Below are 19,516 nucleotides of genomic sequence, written 5' to 3'. Positions count from 1 at the left end.
GGACAACAGCGGCAAGACAACAATTCATCCTCCTTCACCGAGTACGCAGTCATAATATTTTCTTCAAAGTCAACAACAACAATGTTAAAATATTCCGCTAACACTTGTGTGGGCATGGCATCTGCCATGGACATCAGCAGCAAGGCCAATGGTATTTGTGTGCTGCCGAAATCCAAGATAGAACGACGACGTATACCAAGACGGGGGTGGTGGCTTGCTGGAGCGGCCGAGGGTGCGGATGGAGAGCATAGGGGAAAGGACATAGTGAGAAAAAAAAGGCTCCGGGTGGGGTTTTTGTGTCGCGATGTCGAATGCACACGTGGTGGATGTCCAATGTCCAGATTCCCAAAAACCTCCCATAGGTTTGTTCCGGTTTGTATGTTTTGTTCTAGTTTGTAGGATTTCAAGCATCCAGACAAGTCCCCAAAAACCTCCCATAGGTTTGGTTCCGATTTGTAGGATTTCAAGCATCCGCACAAGTCCAGAAAAATTTAGCGAGCGGCATTGGATGGCAAAAAATGTCGGAACCAAACATTTAGCCAACCACGTTGGAGATGCCCTAAGGAACTTCCACACGAAAACGCCAACGCGGAACTTCCACACGAAAACGGAAAAGGTATGTCCACCGACACAGATAGTAAAGTGCAACATGTCTGCTCATGTAAGCATGCGCTCAGCATGATGATAGTGACACAACAAACCCTGGTAAAGATAAATTGACAGAGCTTCATCCTCGATGAGAACATATCTACCATGAGAGCTGGAGTTATGTATAAAGAAGAATAGATACAGATAGGGGAACTGGAGAATGGTTTATGATGCTGTAATGCGACAAACCAAAAGAAAAAAAAAACATATGAACATGGTTCCACTCTTAACTCCAAAGAGCTCCATGGTAGTACTAGTACTGAAGCCATCAATCTTACAGGTATTCATTGCCCAACCAAAAAAAAAGCAAAATGCAAAAAATACTACACAATCAAGCCGTGAGCAACTGACTATCAATATTGTACTAAACCATAATCACACCTTGCATTTGCACATTTTTCAATCCATAAAATAAACCCAAAGTCAAATATTGTTTTCCCTTTTCCCCAGGTGAACTGCCAGAACGAGGCTAGATAGCTATACTGGAATTACATCACCGTTCGACGTGTCTTCACATCTTAAGACTAGTCCATCAAGGCTAGTTGGGAGGAGGCACTTGCCCCACTGGCAACCAGTGTTGAAGGGTTCAGGTGGTGGAACAATCATCAGCACATTATCGTTCCTTTGAACAACACCGATGACACTAACAGTGTTTCCCTCCTTAATGTATCTGCGATGTAAACATCCATGTCAAATGAAATGGGTAGCTATGAATACGATAGAGGTGCAAAAGCCAGAACAAGAAACAGTAATACCCTTCTTTTAGGCGCATTATACGATCATCACTTGAGAGGTTCCTTTCCCGTAGCCATCTCAAAAATTCAGGGGACATGTCCTTGTTTTCTGGATTTATGTCAATAACAACAGCTTCATCGACATATGGGATTAGCCGTGCACCATATCCTATTTTGACCAATGCTCGCAGCCCAGATTGGAAATCAGAGATGTAGAAATCGACCGCATGCCGCTGCAGTAGTTGTATACAAAAGGTAAATGTAAGAGGAAAGATTATTAACAATAAGAGTTGCAATAGTTGGGGTTTTCAGTTAAATCCTTATATTGCCTCATTATTGTAGGATTGTGAGATCCACATCATCTTGGTGATGAAAATTTCTAGCTAATAAGAAACTCACTTCAATTGAACGTAATCCCCAAGTAAATCGGCGATGCTGAGTGTTGGCAGCTTTTGAGTCCCAGCCCCTATACTCATACAAGCAGGACGAAGTGTATACACATCTTGGAACCCTTTGAAATGAGGACTCTAGGGGGAAATTTCCACAAGTAACAACCTGTCAAGTTAAATACGATAAATAAGATCCTATTACTACTGAATATAAAAGTGCTACTGCTTAAAACAGTTATGAACATAAGCTAACATGGAAAAAAAATATGGAGAAATGAATATATTATTACAAGATGCACAATCGAATTCATGTCCTTGTACTAGGAAAACATCACATCTCTCTTTAAGCATAATATATGTTGTAATCTTGTCATGGTATGGATCTCTGCGACCAAGTTTACTTTTTGGAACCATCTGCAGTATTCTGCCAACCTATGTATGAATTATCTTACTCCCTCCGTCTCATAATATAAGAGCATTTTTTACACTACACTAGTATGAATAACGCTCTTATATTATGGGACGGAGGGAGTAATACTGAAACAGCTAGTAGCGCGGTGACTAAGTGACCTTGGTAGGATGTGCTCCTGGAACAAAAATAATATTTTCCATTCTTTCAAAAAGATCTAAAAACAATTGCACATGCAGATGAGTGAGTATTATGTGTAGACTTTATGTTTGTGGTATAAACATGCATATGCTTGTGTCCTGTGCAAAAACAAAAAAACTTAGTGCACAAAAATTTAGTGCATAATATATGCTTGCACATACATAGTAATACTACCATATGTGCATGACTGAATTTTTGCTGCATTTTTTTTGAAACTTTAAATGACCTTCTCATTTTTCTAAACTAAACAGTGCATGTGAGCTCAAGTGCAACAAACACACGTAGCATTGCTACATTACGAGTTAACAATGCAATTCAGCAACACACCAGAACTGGCAAAGAAACAATGTAATTTGAGAATTACTTCTAAATTGTAACAATAACGAACAAATATATGACAAAAACAGAAAGCAGAAAATTAAATGTAAAACATTAAGGGAAGGAATGAATAGATGAAATAATTTAAAGAGTCCAAAAAGGTGACCAGCATTACACATACCCCTGTGACCTTCACATACTCTCCATCTTTCGCAATTCTAAGATCAGCATCAGGATAGCGACTGACAAATCTAGTCATGCCTCTTGTTCCCCAGCAAATGTTCCAAACCAAGAGCGCAGCAACAAATCCAAATATCACCACAACAACTACCAGCAAAATCGAATTATGAACAGCAGCTAGAATGAAGCCACCTGCTATGAACCCCATCGCAAAGAGCAGAATAGCCGCCCATAGTATCGGCTTTGGCAAACTGGCCTTAATTGAGTAGCTATTTTGCTCATTAAGATTTGTAACAGCCGGGTTGTAAGCAGAAGAGGTGGCACGCATCTTCATCGAAACAGTAGAATCAAGAGTGCCTGATACTTTTCGTAGAGCACCAGATGAGTTCAACTGTCCAGAGGAGATAGGTCCTGATGTGATGAGCCCAGTTGTCGGAAGAATAGGCGGTAGATGGCCAGAATTCTGGCGAGCCATTGGGGTCACTCCTCCTGACTGGGGGCCAGAGGATCTCTTTGTTGGTTCTCCATGCTTATTGAGCGGTCCAGAATTAGATTTTGCCCTTGCAGAACCTCCAGTGCCAGGAACCGCTGCTGAAATAGAGCCAGAGTAGTTGGATCGAGAAGCAGCACTAGATACTGGTCCAGAATTGGAAGCAGCACCACCAAATGAAGTATTCCTTGAAGGTTGATTACCCAAAGGGCCAGATTTCCGTGACTTCTCAGCATGGAGATCAAACATTTTCCCTAGTTCTCCTGATTTCTTGATGTCACCCCCAGTGTATGGCATAGCTGCAGAGCAAACAACCGGAGCCTTCTCCTTTGGTTGCTCAGGTCGCCCAGAGACATAAAGCCCATTGCTTAATTGGTGGGATGGAAACCGAGAACCCATATTCTGAATTCTCAGATACAACAAACACCTTGCATCAGCACCTGAAGGAAAACATATCAAACAAATGCAACGTCAATTTGGTTGTACAAAAAGGGGTATGCACATAAGATTCATAATTATCCCATTCAGATGGAGAATTAGAAAACAAACTGCACCAGAATACAAAACAAGAGAAACTTGGTACATAGAACCACCCAGTACATACGATTACTAAAGATGGGACATGGAAGAGCTTTAGATGGAAGAACGATCTCACAGAGTTCTGCCAAGTCCCAACAGATTGTAGCAGCTCAAATAGTTCAAGGCGACTGATGGTCTAAAACTTCCAAAATATAGAACCATTAATTACGGAATAAATCCTACCAAAAGTAGCAAAAGTAAATCTGCAGATACCTTAGAGCATGTAGCTATGATTTCACCATGCAAGCATCATAGTAACAGCGATTTGCAAAAAGAAACAACTAGCTACTTGTTGTACATTAAATAGTTCATCGCTAACTCAACATATTCCGTCAAACAAATGGCAGAACAATAGGAATTTTATTTTGTAGAATGGGCAGGTAGGCAGTGAGAAGCGAATTAATTGTGGTAATGTTGTGTTCTTACTCCTTAAGCAGGGTGAAACTACACAGCCGCCCCAGAGTCTTACTAGCAGAAATTTACAGCCAAAACAGACAGAAGCAGTAGTCATCAAAAGCAAACCATCTGATTTAGCAGCGCCTTAATTTTGGGGGCAACGCACACTTTTGTGATAAACTAAAGCTCAGCTCCCTCCAAAAGGAAGTTAAACAATACAGACAAGCCCCGGTAAAACATGCAAAATTCGCGGAGGGAGCTAAAGTATTCGCACAAAAAATTGATAGCGATGGTTACATCAAAAGCAGGAATGAGTCTTCCAAATGATTTTCAGCACTGGAATAAACAACCAAAAATGACACCAACACCACTAGATCTTGAAGTAGGTATAGCTTAAAGCTCCAGCAAAAACCTACCGGACAGCTCAATTCGAACAAGAAGCGATGGAGGAGCATATTGAACAACCTACAGTCCACTCCACCAAGCTGTTGAGTGGGAGATTCTTTCTACTCTACTTAACTCCAATGCATATATAATCCATAACCTGGTGTGAGCTCATATTTAAGTGCAACTCATCATCATTCTAATCGCTAGACTGAGAAAAGCTCAGTTGTACTATGGAAGGCGTCATCACGCAGCAATGCGTGCATCTGCAGATCCAGATGCTAGTGCCAGATCCAGGCAAATTTCTCAGTCCAAGAACTAAAAACACTGCAAAGTTTACACAAACCAACACAAGATCCGGACAACGCGGGCCGAACAAGACACAAATAATATGGGAAAATAAACCTCCGGCCATTATTACTCCACCAAGTAGAAAACGAACAAATCCGCGACAAAAGGCTGGCGGGGATCGAGCGTTGAAGAAAGAAACATTTGAACCAGCTTGTCCGCACTGACGGCAAAACAAAGAAGAGGGCCAAAAGAGGGGCACACTCGGGGAGCAATCCAGACAAGTTAGGGCTCGTCACCAACCGAAGAAACCAATCCTCCAAGCCCGGGTGGATCTCCGTTATATGGTGGCCTAGCAGAGGAGTGCGACGGCGACGACGGAGGCGGAACGGGAATGCCAGAACGATTCCTCTGTGGCGGCGTGCGAGCGCGCGTGGATGGGTGGAAATGGAATAGAAGGAGTGGAGGGAGGAGGGTTGTTCGGCCGAGATGGTGGGTTGGATGACACCGTCGGCGCTGTGGGAAAAGGAAGCTCTCTGGGTGTGTCCGTCCGTCTGTCTCTGTCGCTGTTGGTGGACCTACGCAGGCAGGAGCAACTCAGCACAGTCGCCGTACACGCAGCCTTCAAAACATTTTAGAGCAACTCCCCTCGCTGGAGAAAAAAAATTATTTTTTTTAAAAGAGGCGCTTTATATTATTTAAAAGGTTTAAGCATTACACCCGACCTCTCCATAATTAAGATAGTCCTCTCGCACAAATAAAAAATAAAATGACGGAATACAAAGATAGAGTCCGTATAACGCTTAAAGCGGAGGTGGGCCAATCCTAAGAGCATCTCCAACAGCCGCGCTAAAGCGCCGCGCGCAAAAAACCTGTTACCGCACGCGCTGCGGCTGGTTTTGCGCGCCCGCCTGCGCTGGCTCCAGCAGCGGCGCTATAATGCAGCGCGCGCGCCACTCCAGCAGGGCGCAAAAATACAGCGCGCGCGCCGCACAAACCACATGTACATTTCAAAGAAGATGAGCAAAAATGATCAAACAAACAAAATAAAATTCAATAACAAATAGTTCAAAATAAATCATTACAACTCAAACAAATAGTTTATCGTTCAGTACAACAACAAATAGTTCAAAATAAATTATTACAACACAACAAATAGTTCATGAACAATACAATGTCGAGTGCAGATATCATCATGCTCTTTGTCGTCCATGCCATGCTCACCACTCTTCAATTAGATCATTCTGAAGTTCCTTGTGCGTTGCGGGACGCCGAATGGCATGATAGGAGGCAACAAAACGGGCTACCCTTTCAGCCCTCCGCCGCACTCGCACGGGATGTCCCAAGAGCTCATACTGTGAGTAGTCTAAATCTTGGCCACGCTCATTCTCGATGATCATGTTGTGCATGATCACACAAGCGTGCATGATGTACCAAAGCATTTTTTGATCCCAAAATCTTGCCGGTCCTCTCACAATAGCAAATTGGGCTTGCAAAATCCCAAATGCTCTCTCCACATCTTTTCTAGCCGCCGCCTGAGCATTGTGGAAATCAAGCGCTTGACACACATGATGGCTTGGCTCTCACCCATAGCCAGATGATCATCAACTAGATCAGCCGGGATACCGTATGCCAACATACGCAAAGCGGCTGTCACCTTCAGAAAAGTGCTATGCCCGAGCTCTCCGGCTGCATTCCTCCTTTGCTGGAAAAACCGGTCATGGCTCGCTAGTTTCTCTGCAATGCGCCTGAACAAGTCGATGCTCATCCTAAACCGGCGACGAAAATACGACTCCGGGTATGTGGGATTCTCCACGAAATAGTTCTTCATCAATCTGTTATGGGCATCAATCCTATTTCTCCAAATTTTCTCCCGACCCATAACCGAACCACCGTGCTTCGGTTTTTTATTGATATGCATAGCTACAATCATTGCAAGATCCTCCTCCTCTTCCATATCAAATTCTTCTTCGGAAGAATCATACGACGAACTCATCTACAATGTTCAATACTATACTATAAAAACTACAATTCAAAACATGCACCAAATTCATGAAGTTTGAGCAATACATACCTTGTAGGCGTTTTGTCAAACACCTTGCGGGCGCGGCGCGGCAGCGAGCGCTCGGGCGCTGTTCCTCGAACGACGAAGGCGCGCGGGCGCCGGCGGTACTAGGAGGGGATGGGCGGAAGCGCGGGCGCGCGGGGATAGGCCAGGAAAGCCTGAGACGGTCGCCGGGGTGCGCGGGCGGCGGCGGCGGCGCGGCCGGTCGGGGGTGGAAGCGCGAGAGGAAGAGCGGGCGCGAGCGCTCGAGTGTGCCGCGCGCTGTAGTGGGCGCCCGAAATACGCCGTGCGGGTAAGTGTTTTTGACCGCGCGCCCAACCCGTTTTAGCGCGCGCGCCGTTTTTGCGCGCCCGCTGGAGCGCCCTGACGCGTTGCGCGCGCGCTAAAACGACCTATTTTGCGGCGCGGCGCTAGTTTAGCGCGGCTGTTGGAGATGCTCTAAGACCATGTTGTCACCCATGTTGGATAAAAGTACCCCTCGATGTATCCTTCAATCTTGTACACAAGGTCTTGATTCTCCGTGCGTGGTAGAAAGGACCATAAACAAAGAGTCCCGGTACATCTGTAAATAATCTGCATTAGAGAAGTACTTTTATCCTTAAAAACCTTATCATTTCTACATAGCTAAAGCGACAAAATAACGGCAAGCGCTCCCATCCTAAAAAGAGTTCTAAACCTGTGATCAATCTCATGTGACCAGTTGCCGAATACATTAGCAACACTGCAAGGAGGATACAAGTCAGAAGCTATCCAGATGACTGACCATATAGACCGAGCCAATTTGCATTGGAAGAATAAATGTTTTATTGTCTCATCATGATGAAAAAAAACACATCGCGGACTTCCATGCCAATTCCTCTTGATAAGGTTGTCTTTAATAAGAATGACTCCGCGACGAAGATACCATGCAAATATTTTATTCTTAAGAGGTATCTTCATCTTTCGGATCTTCTTGTTATTATCAACTGGCACATCGGATTGGATTAACGCTCTATACATAGAATCCACTGAGAATTGTCCATTTCCATGTAGGTTCCATCAAAATACATCAGACCCATTTGACAATTGCACCGTGGACAACCGTTGAAGCAGGATGTACCACGATTGGAGCCTGAGTCCAATTAAATATCTTCTGAACGTCACATTTGGCGGAAATGATCCCATTACAGTGGCAATAGTATCGCCCTTGTGATGCACAATGTTGTATAGAGCCGGATATTGTTCCCAGAGTGTGGCATTTCCTAGCCACTTGTCCTCCCAGAATCTAATTTCCGAGCCATCCTTAATCGAAAAGGATCCATAGGATAAGAAATATTTCTTCGTAGCTATTAGACCCGCCCAAAAGTGAGAATCCCCAGGCTTCCGGTATAGTTGGGATACCGCCTTGGAGCCCACATATTTCCTCCTCGGGAGGGTTTGCCATACACCATCTTCCATCAGTAATTTAAACAACCATTTGCCGAGGAGGGCCATATTCTTAACCTCAAGGTCATGAATGCCCAACCCGCCTTGGTCTTTGGAACGGCAAACCACACTCCATTTAGCCAGTCGATATTTCTTCCGCTCGTTGTCTCCTTGCCAAAAGAATCTTGATCGGAAATAATCCAATTTGTGTAGAAACTCCTTTTGGCATCTGGAAGAAGGAAATCATATATACTACCATATTACTTAGTACTAAGTTTATGAGGACCAATCTTACATCCAGAGACACCAGTTTACCTTTCCAACTGCTAAGTCTTTTTTGCAGCCTCTCCTCGATGTCGACTTGTTTCCATTCAGCATTTGTGAGTCTTCTATAATGTATCGGTATCCCCAAATATGTGATAGGAAACTGGCCCAACACACATCTGAACAGTTCAGCATACAGGTGGGCCTCGTCTTGAGCCTCGCCAGAACAAAACAATTCACTTTTATGAAAGTTGATCTTTAGACCTGAGAGTTGCTCGAATGTTGATAAAATTAATTTCAGATTTCTCGCTTTCTTGAGATCATGATCCATAAAGAGAATTGTATCATCAGCATATTGAAGTATAGAAAGACCACCATCAACTAGATGACTTACTACCCCATCAATTTGGCCATCAACCTTGGCACGCTCAATCATGGCCATCGATACCGAGTCACCTTGTCACAATCCCTTCTTTGTTTGGAAATAGTGTCCAACATCATCATTGACCTTAATGGCAACACTACCTCCAGAAATGAAGCTATGGACCATAGCGCACCACTCTACAGAAAATCCTTTCATTCTGAGAGTCTATTGAATAAATGGCCATTTGACTTTGTCATACGCTTTTTCAAAGTCTATTTTGAGTACCACCCCATTCAACTTTTTCTGATGTAATTCATGGACCGTTTCATGAAGGATAACAACTCCATCTAGGATGTTTCTTCCTTGCATAAAAGTAGTCTGTGAAGGATGTATCACATGTTCAGCAACTAAACTTAGCCTAATAGTCGCAACCTTCGGGAATATTTTAAAACTAACATTAAGGAGGCAAATAGGTCTATATTGTTGTATCCTTTCAGCCTCATTAACCTTAGCTAATAAAATAATCTCACCGAAGTTTAAGCGAAACAATTCCAGATGGCCAGCATGTAGGTCGCTAAACAAAAGTAGGAGATCCGGCTTGATGACCTCCCAGAAGTTCTGATAGAACTCAGCTAGAAAACCATCTAGAGCCGGGGCTTTGTTGTGCTCCATTAGGAAAACCGTCTTTCTAACTTCCTCCTCGGAGTATGGAGCTGTTAGAAGGTAGTTTTCCTCATTAGAGACCCGGGGGATATCATCCGTTCGGGAATCGTTCATTGAGAAGTTTCCTTCCTCTAGGGCTCCGAACAGATTTTTATAATAATTAGTGATGTAACATTTAAGTTGCTCATGCCCCTCAATCGTGCCCTCATCCTGTTGTAGGGAATAAATAATTTTCTTCTGGTGTCTTCCATTGGCGACTCCATGGAAAATCTAGTATTCGAATCACCTTTTGGGATAATTTGAGAGTTACTATGTTGGTACCATTTGAGTTCCTCCTCACGCAGCATTGCTACGTCTTGAGCTTGCGTTGGTTTCCTTGAAGAGGAAAGGGTGATGCAGCAATAGTAGCGTAAGTATTTCGCTCAGTTTTTGAGAACCAAGGTATCAATCCAATAGGAGGCTCCTCAAAAGTCCCACGCACCTACACAAACAAACAAAGAACTCGCAACCAACGCAATAAAGGGGTTGTCAATCCCTTCACGGCCACTTGCGAAAGTGAGATCTGATAGAGATAGTATGATAAGATAAATATATTTTTGGTATTTTATAATATAGATGCAAAAAGTAAAGATGCAAATAAAAGTAGATTGGAAGTTTATATGATAAAAGATAGACCCGGGGGTCATAGGTTTCACTAGAGGCTTCTCTCAAGATAGCATAAGTATAACGGTGGGTGAACAAATTACTGTCGTGCAATTGATAGAAAAGCGAATAGTTATGAGATTATCTAGGCATGATTATGTATATAGGCATCACGTCCGTGACAAGTAGACCGACTCCTACCTTCATCTACTACTATTACTCCACACATCGACCGACTCCTGCATGCATCTACAGTATTAAGTTCATAAAGAATAGAGTAACGCATTAAGAAAGATGACATGATGTAGAGGGATAAACTCAAGCAATATGATATAAACCCCATCTTTTTATCGTCGATGGCAACAATACAATACGTGCCTTACTGCCCCTCCTGTCACTGGGTAAGGACACCGCAAGATTGAACCCAAAGCTAAGCACTTCTCCCATGGCAAGAAAGATCAATCTAGTAGGCCAAACCAAACTGATAATTCGAAGAGACTTGCAAAGATAACTCAATCATACATAAAAGAATTCAGAGGAGATTCAAATATTTCTCATAGATAAACTTGATCATAAACCCACAATGCATCGGATCTCGACAAACACACTGCAAAAAGAGTTTACATAGAATAGATCTCCACAAGAGAGGGGGAGAACATTGTATTGAGATCCAAAAAGAGAGAAGAAGCCATCTAGCTAATAACTATGGACCCGAAGGTCTGTGGTAAACTACTCACAACTCATCGGAGGGGGATATGGTGTTGATGTAGAAGCCCTCCGTGGTCGATTCCCCCTCCGGCGGAGCACCGGCGAAGGCTCCAAGATGGGATCTCGCGGATACAGAAGGTTACGGCGGTGGAAATTGTGTTTTTGTTGGCTCCCTGGATGTTTTCGGGGTACGTAGGCTTATATAGGAGGAAGAAGTACGTCGGTGGCCGCCCGAGGGGCCCACAAGACAGGGGGCGCGCCCTCCTATCTCGTGGCCGCCTCGGCTGCTTCTTGGCTTGCACTCCAAGTCCTCTGGATCACGTTCATTCCAAAAATCACGCTCCTGAAGGTTTCATTCCGTTTGGACTCCGTTTGATATTCCTTTTCTTCGAAATACTGAAATAGGCAAAAAAAACAGCAATACGGGTTGGGCCTCCGGTTAGTAGGTTAGTCCCAAAAATGATATAAATGTGTAAAATAAAGCCCATAAACATCCAAAGGGGTAATATAATAGCATGGAACAATCAAATATTATAGATACGTTGGAGACGTATCAAGCATGCTAGCTATCTGTGCATTCGAATGACTCTTCATCTTGATTTCATGTTCAGATAGAGGTCTAACCTCTACCAAAGCTTCTAATTCATCAATGATAGACGAAAGACGAAGCTTCTCCTTTTTGAGGATACCCGCGGTGTGCCTAGCCCAACCACTAAGGAAGTTATGTAATGCACGCATGTTGTTGTTCCATCTGTGTATTGGGGTAAGCCCACAACCAGTTTATCCCACGCCTTCTTGACCATGTTAGGGAATCCATCCCGATGCAACCAACCCAGTTCAAACTTGAACTTGCATCTCTGTTGCGGTCATGGCAATCAGAGATTTTGTGTGGAGGCTGTATATACCCCTCCGCCTCCTCTTCATTCGTGGAGAGAGCCATCAGAACAAACCTACACCTCCAACTTACCATTTCTGAGAGAGAACCACCTACTCATGTGTTGAGGCCAAGATATTCCATTCCTACCATATGAATCTTGATCTCTAGCCTTCCCCAAGTTGCTTTCCACTCAAATCTTATTTCCACCAAATCCAAATCCTGTGAGAGAGAGTTGAGTGTTGGGGAGACTATCATTTGAAGCACAAGAGCAAGGAGTTCATCATCAACACACGATTTGTTACTTCTTGGAGAGTGGTGTCTCCTAGATTGGTTAGGTGTCACTTGGGAGCCTCCTACAAGATTGTAGAGTTAAACCAAGGAGTTTGTAAGGGCAAGGAGATCGCCTACTTCGTGAAGATCTACCGCTAGTGAGGCAAGTCCTTCATGGGCGACGGCCATGGTGGGATAGACAAGGTTGCTTCTTCGTGGACCCTTCGTGGGTGGAGCCCTCCGTGGACTCGCGCAACCATTACCCTTCGTGGGTTGAAGTCTCCATCAACATGGATGTACAATAGCACCACCTATCGGAACCACGGCTCAAAAATCACCGTGTCTCCAAATTGCGTTTGAATCCTCCAATCCATTCCCTTTACATTCTTGCAAGTTGCATGCTTTACTTTTCGCTGCTCATATACTCTTTGCATACTTGCTTGATATGTGTTGTGATTGCTAAACTTGTGCCTAAACTCCACTCCAACTTAAAGAAGTTAAAACCTGCAACTTTTGGTACTTAGTGTCTAATCACCCCCCTCTAGACACCTCTTCTCAATCCCTTTCAATTGGTATCCGAGTTTTGGTCTCCATTGCTTTGGTTTAAACACCATTGGAGGAAGATGGATGAGTCTACTATTGGGAGTCTTAGACATAGAGTGTCTATTCTTAACGGAGAGTACTTTCATGAGTGAAAAAATGAGAGGCTTGTGATTTTCAATCAATATCATTTGAACAAGTACATTGCTAGCTGCCTTCTTCTTGTAGACATTGTTGGGCCTGCAAGTGCACAGGTTTGTAGGACAGTAGCAATTTTCCCTCAAGTGGATGACCTAAGGTTTATCAATCCGTAGGAGGCGTAGGATGAAGATGGTCTCTCTCAAGCAACCCTGCAACCAAATAACAAAAAGTCTCTTGTGTCCCCAACACACCCAATACAATGGTAAATTGTATAGGTGCACTAGTTCGGCGAAGAGATGGTGATACAAGTGCAATATAGATAGTAGATATAGGTTTTTGTAATCTGAAATACTAAAAATAGCAAGGTAAAAAGTGATAAACATGAGCATAAACGGTATTGCAATGATAGGAAACAAGGCCTAGGGTTCATACTTTCACTAGTGCAAGTTCTCTCAACAATAATAACATAGATAGATAATATGACGAGCCCTCAACATGCAACAAAGAGTCACTCCAAAGCCACTAATAGCGGAGAACAAACATAGAGATTATGGTAGGGTACGAAACCACCTCAATGTTATTCTTTCGGACCGTTCTATAAAAGAGTTCGTACTAGAATAACACCTTAAGACACAAATCAACCAAAACCCTAATGTCACCTAGATACTCCATTGTCACCTCAAGTATCCGTGGGCATGATTATACGATATGCATCACACAATCTCAGATTCATCCAACCAACAGAAAAGTACTTCAAAGAGTGCCCCAAAGTTTCTACCGGAGAGTCAAGAACGTGTGCCAACCCCTATGCATAGGTTCCCAATGTCACGAAACCCGCAAGTTGATCACCAAAACATACATCAAGTGGCACATGATATCCCATTGTCACCACAGATAATCACGGTAAGACATACATCAAGTGTTCTCATAAAAGACTCAATCCAATAAGATAACTTCGAAGGGGAAACTCAATTCATCACAAGAGAGTAGAGGGGGAGAAACATCATAAGATCCAACTACAATAGCAAAGCTCGGGATACATCAAGATCGTGCCATAGATGGAACACGAGAGAGAACACAAGAGAGAGAGAGAGAGAGAGAGATCAAACACATAGCTACTGGTACATACCCTCAGCCCCGAGGGTGAACTACTCCCTCCTTATCATGGATAGCGCCGGGACGATGAAGATGGCCACCGGTGATGGGATCCCCCTCCGGCAGGGTGCCGGAACGGGCTCCCGAGAGGTTTTTGGTGGCTACAGAGGCTTGCGGCAGCGGAACTCCCGATCTATTTTCTGTTCTGGAAGTTTTAGGGTACGTAGGTATATATGGGTCCAGGGGGTACGTCGGTGGACCTCCGGGGTGCTCACGAGGTAGGGGGGCACGCCTAGGGGGGAGGGTGCCCCCCACCCTCGTGGGAAGCCCGGGAATCCCCTGACATGCACTCCAAGCCCAACAGATTGGTTTCCTTCCAAAATAAACTTCTCCAGTTGATTTCATTCCGTTTTGACTCCATCTGATATTCCTTTTCCTCGAAACACTGAAATAGGCATAAAACAGCAAATCTGGGCTGGGCCTCCATTAATAGGTTAGTCCCAAAAATAATATAAAAGTGAATAATAAAGCCCAATATTGCCTAAAACAGTAGATATAGTAGCATGGAGCAATCAAAAATTATAGATACGTTGGAGAAGTACCAAGCATCCCCAAGCTTAATTCCTGCTCGTCCTCGAGTAGGTAAATGTTAAAAAAGAATTTTTGATGCGGAGTGATACTTTGGCATAATTTCAATGTAAATCTTCTTAATTGTGCTATGAATATTCAGATCCGAAAGATTCAAGACAAAAGTTCATATTGACATAAAAATAATAATACTTCAAGCATACTAATCAAAGCAATCATGTCTTCTCAAAATAGCATGGCAAAAGAAAGTTCATCCCTACAAAATCATATAGTTAGGCTATGCTTCGTTTTTGTCACACAAAGATGTTCCCAACTTCTATACCCCCGATGACAAGCCAAGCAATTGTTTCATACTCAAATAATCTCAAACTTTTTCAACCTTCTCGCAATACATGAGCGTGAGCCATGGATATAACACTATGGGTGGAATAGAATATGATGATGGGGATTGTGTGGAGAAGACAAAAAAGGAGAAAGTCTCACATTGACGAGGCTAATCAACGGGCTATGGAGATGCCCATCAATTGATTTCAACATGAGGAGTAGGGATTGCCATGCAACGGATGCACTAGAGCTATGAATGCTCAACAAAAGAAAACTAGTGGGTGTGCATCCAACTCGCTTGCTCATGAAGACCTAGGGCATTTGAGGAAGCCCATCGTAGGAATATACAAGCCAAGTTCTATAATGAAAGATTCCCACTAGTATAAAAAGACAACTTTATGAGACTCACTACATGAAGAACAAGGTGCTACTTTGAAGCACAATATATGAGACTCACTGCATGAAGAACAAGGTGCTACTTGGAAGCACAAGTGTGGAAAAAGAGATAGTAGCATTGCCCCCTCTTTTTTTGGGCCTTTTTTTGGCCTTTTTTTGGGCAATTCTCTAATAATGATGATCATCACACTTCTATTTATTACAACATGAGGATTACAACTCGAAACTTAGAACAAGATATGACTCTATATGAATGCCTCCGGCGGTGTACCGGGATGGTGCAATGAATCAAGAGTGACATGTATGAAAAAATAATGCATGGTGGCTTTGACACAAATACGATGTCAACTACATGATCATGCAATGGCAATATGACAAAAGTAATGTATGTCATGATGATGATGATGATGGAAGTTGCATGGCAATATATCTCAGAATGGCTATGGAAATGCCATGATAGGTAGGTATGGTGGCTGTTTTGAGGAAGATATAAGGAGGTTTATGTGTGATAGAGCGTATCGTATCACGGAGTTTGGATGCACTGGTGAAGTTTGCACCAACTCTCAAGGTGAGAAAGGGCAATGCATGGTACCGAAGAGGCTAGCAATGGCGGAAAGGTAAAAGTGTGTATAATCCATGGACTCAACATTAGTCAAAGAACTCATATACTTACTGCAAAAATTTAGAAGTCATAAAAAATCAAGTACTACGCGCATGCTCCTAGGGGGATAGATTGGTAGGAAAAGACCATCGCTCGTCCCCGACCGCCACTCATAAGGATGCACAAGCTAGGTACACTTCATGTTTCAAATTTGTTACACAACTTTAACCATACATGCATGCTACGGGACTTGCAAACTTCAACACAAGCATTTCTCAAATTCACAATTACCCAACTAGCACGACTTTGATATTATCACCTCCATATCTCAAAACAATTATCAAGCATCAAACTTATCTTAGTATTCAATTCACTCAAAAGAAAGTTTCACATATCTTGAATACCAAGTATATTAACATTAAGAAAATTACCATGCTATTAACGACTCTCAAAATATTCTAAGTGAAGCATGAGAGTTCAACTATTTCTCCAAAATAAAACCACCACCATGCTCTAAAAGATATAATTGAAGCACTAGAGCAACAACAAACTACTCCGAAAGATATAAGTGAAGATCAATGAGTAGCTAAATAATTATGCAACTATGCGAAGACTCTCTCTCATTTAATAATTTCAGATCTTGATACTTTATTCAAACAGCAAGCAAAGCTAAAGAAAACTACATTGCAAGGATAGCACAACTCATGTGAAGAAGCAAAAACTTAGGCTCAACCGATACTAACCAATAGTTGTTGAAGAAGAAAGGTGGGATGCCTACCGGGGCATCCCCAAGCTTAGATGCTTGAGACTTCTTGAAATATTATCTTGGGGTGCCTTGGGCATCCCCAAGCTTGAGCTTTTGTGTCTCCTTAATTCCTCTCATATCATGGTTTCTCTTTTTATCAAAAGCTTCATTCACAACAAACTCAACAAGAACTCGTGAGATAGGTTAGTATAAACCAATGCAAAACCTTATCATTTTATATTGTAACAAATCACTAAAATTATTATTAAACATTGTATACTAAATGCCTCTGCATATTTAATAATCCTATCCTCAAATAGAATCATTAAACAAACAAACATATGCAAACAATGCAACCATAACAGCAATCTGCCAAAACAGTATAGTCTGTAAAGAATGCAAGAGTCATCATACTTCCCTAACTCCAAAAATTATGAACTAAAATTACCACTGTAATAAATTTATCAGTGATCAATATGCAAAAAGATTCAACATTATACCACTCTCTGACTTTTCTAGGGAATTTTTGCAACAGCGGTAAACTTTCTGTTTTCAAACAGCAACATGTATACTAGCAAAATAAGCATGGCAAAGGCTATCCTTGACTTCTTTATTGAAAATAAAGATGCAAAACATTATTCTAACTAACAGCAAGTTAAAACTAACAAAAGGAAATGATGCTCCAAGCAAAACACATATCATGTGGTGAATAAAAATATAGCTCCAAGTAAAGTTACCGATGAACGAAGACAAAAGAGGGGATGCCTTTCGGGGCATCCCCAAGCTTAGGCTCTTGGTTGTCCTTGAATATTACCTTGGGGTGCCTTGGTCATCCCCAAGCTTAGGCTCTTGCCACTCCTTATTCTATAGTCCATCGAATCCTTACCCAAAACTTGAAACTCCACAACACAAAACTCAACAGAAAACTCGTAAGCTCCGTTAGTATAAGAAAATAAAACAACCACTTAAGTACTATAATGAACTCATTCTAAATTCATATTGGTGTAATATCTACTGCATTCCAACTTATCTATGGTTCATACCCTCCGATACTACTCATAGATTCATCAAAATAAGCAAACAACACATAGAAAACAGAATCTGTCAAAAATAGAACAGTCTGTAGTAATCTGTATCAAACGTATACTTCTGGAACTCCAAAAATCCTACAAAATTAGGAAGTCATGAGAAATTCGTGTACCAATTCAGAGCAAAAAGAATCAGATCAGAATCAAGTTTCTGTGAATTAACAAAAACTAATTTACTGGGTGCAAAAGTTTCTGATTTTCAGCAGGATCAACACAACTATCACCGTAAGCTATCCTAAAGGTCTTACTTGGCACTTTATTGAAACAAAAGCTATAAAACATGATTAATACAGTAGCATAATCATGTGGACACACAAAAACAGTAAGGATAAATATTGGGTTGTCTCCCAACAAGCGCTTTTCTTTAATGCCCTTCTAGCTAGACATGATGATTTCAATGATGCTCACATAAAAGATAAGAATTGAAACATAACGGGAGCATCATGAAGCATATGACTAGCACATTTAAGTCTAACCCACTTCCTATGCATAGGGATTTTGTGAGCAAACAACTTATGGGAACAATATTCAACTTGCATAGGAAGGTAAAACAAGCATAACTTCAAGATTTTAAGCACATAGAGAGGAAACTTGATATTATTGCAATTCCTACAAGCATATATTCCTCCCTCATAATAATTTTCAGTAGCATCATGAATAAATTCAACAATATAACCAGCACCTAAAGCATTATTTTCATGATCTACTAGCATAGAAAATTTACTACTCTCCACATAAGCAAAATTCTTCTCATGAATAGTAGTGGGAGCAAACTCAACAAAATAACTATCATATGATTTAAAATTAGGATCAAGATGACAAGTTTCATGGTTATCATTATTCTTTAAAGCATACGTGTCATCACAATAATCATCATAGATAGGAGGCATGCTTTCATCATAGTAAATTTGCTCATCAAAGCTTGGGGACAAAAAATATCATCTTCATCAAACATAGCTTCCCCAAGCTTGTGGCTTTGCATATCATTAGAATCATGGATATTCAAGGAATTCATACTAACAACATTGCAATCATGCTCATCATTCAAAGATTTAGTGCCAAACATTCTATAGATTTCTTCTTCTAGCACTTGAGCACAATTTTCCTTTCCATCATACTCACGAAAGATATTAAAAAGGTGAAGCGTATGAGACAAACTTAATTCCATTTTTTTGTAATTTTCTTTTATAAACTAGACTAGTGCTCAAACAAGAAACAAAAAGATTCGATTGCAAGATCTAAAGATATACCTTCAAGCGCTAACCTCCCCGGCAACAGCGCCAGAAAAGAGCTTAGTTGACGGGGTGTGAGTGAGTGCCCTTTACCTAGCCTCCCCGGCAACAGCGCCAGAAAAGAGCTTGATTTCTACTACACAACCTTCTTCTTGTAGACATTGTTGGGCCTGCAAGTGCACATGTTTGTAGGACGGTAGCAAATTTCCCTCAAGTGGATGACCTAAGGTTTATCAATCCGTAGGAGGCGTTGGATGAAGATGGTCTCTCTCAAGCAACCCTGCAACCAAATAACAAAAAGTCTCTTGTGTCCCCAACACACCCAATACAATGGTAAATTGTATAGGTGCACTAGTTCGGCGAAGAGATGGTGATGCAAGTACAATATAGATAGTAGATGTAGGTTTTTGTAATCTGAAATAATAAAAACAGCAAGGTAACAAGTGATAAACGTGAGCGTAAACGGTATTGCAATGATAGGAAACAAGGCCTA

General features: G+C 41.9%; 1 protein-coding gene across 1 annotated transcript; it reads right to left on the bottom strand.

Annotated features, from left to right (window-relative positions):
• Positions 1–745: 745 nt before the first annotated feature.
• Positions 746–5,533, bottom strand: LOC119341535 (uncharacterized membrane protein At1g16860-like). The gene is made up of 5 exons (XM_037613407.1): positions 5,320–5,533; positions 2,881–3,809; positions 1,782–1,937; positions 1,404–1,615; positions 746–1,318 (listed from the first exon to the last, which is right to left on the bottom strand). Exons 2-5 carry the CDS (start codon positions 3,766–3,768, stop codon positions 1,126–1,128), a joined length of 1,449 nt encoding a protein of 482 aa, XP_037469304.1. The 5' UTR covers positions 3,769–3,809; positions 5,320–5,533; the 3' UTR covers positions 746–1,125.
• Positions 5,534–19,516: the final 13,983 nt, after the last annotated feature.

This window comes from Triticum dicoccoides, chromosome 7B (genome assembly GCF_002162155.2).
Source record: "Triticum dicoccoides isolate Atlit2015 ecotype Zavitan chromosome 7B, WEW_v2.0, whole genome shotgun sequence".
Lineage (NCBI taxonomy): Eukaryota > Viridiplantae > Streptophyta > Magnoliopsida > Poales > Poaceae > Triticum > Triticum dicoccoides.
This window is presented reverse-complemented; position numbering and strand designations above follow the sequence as displayed.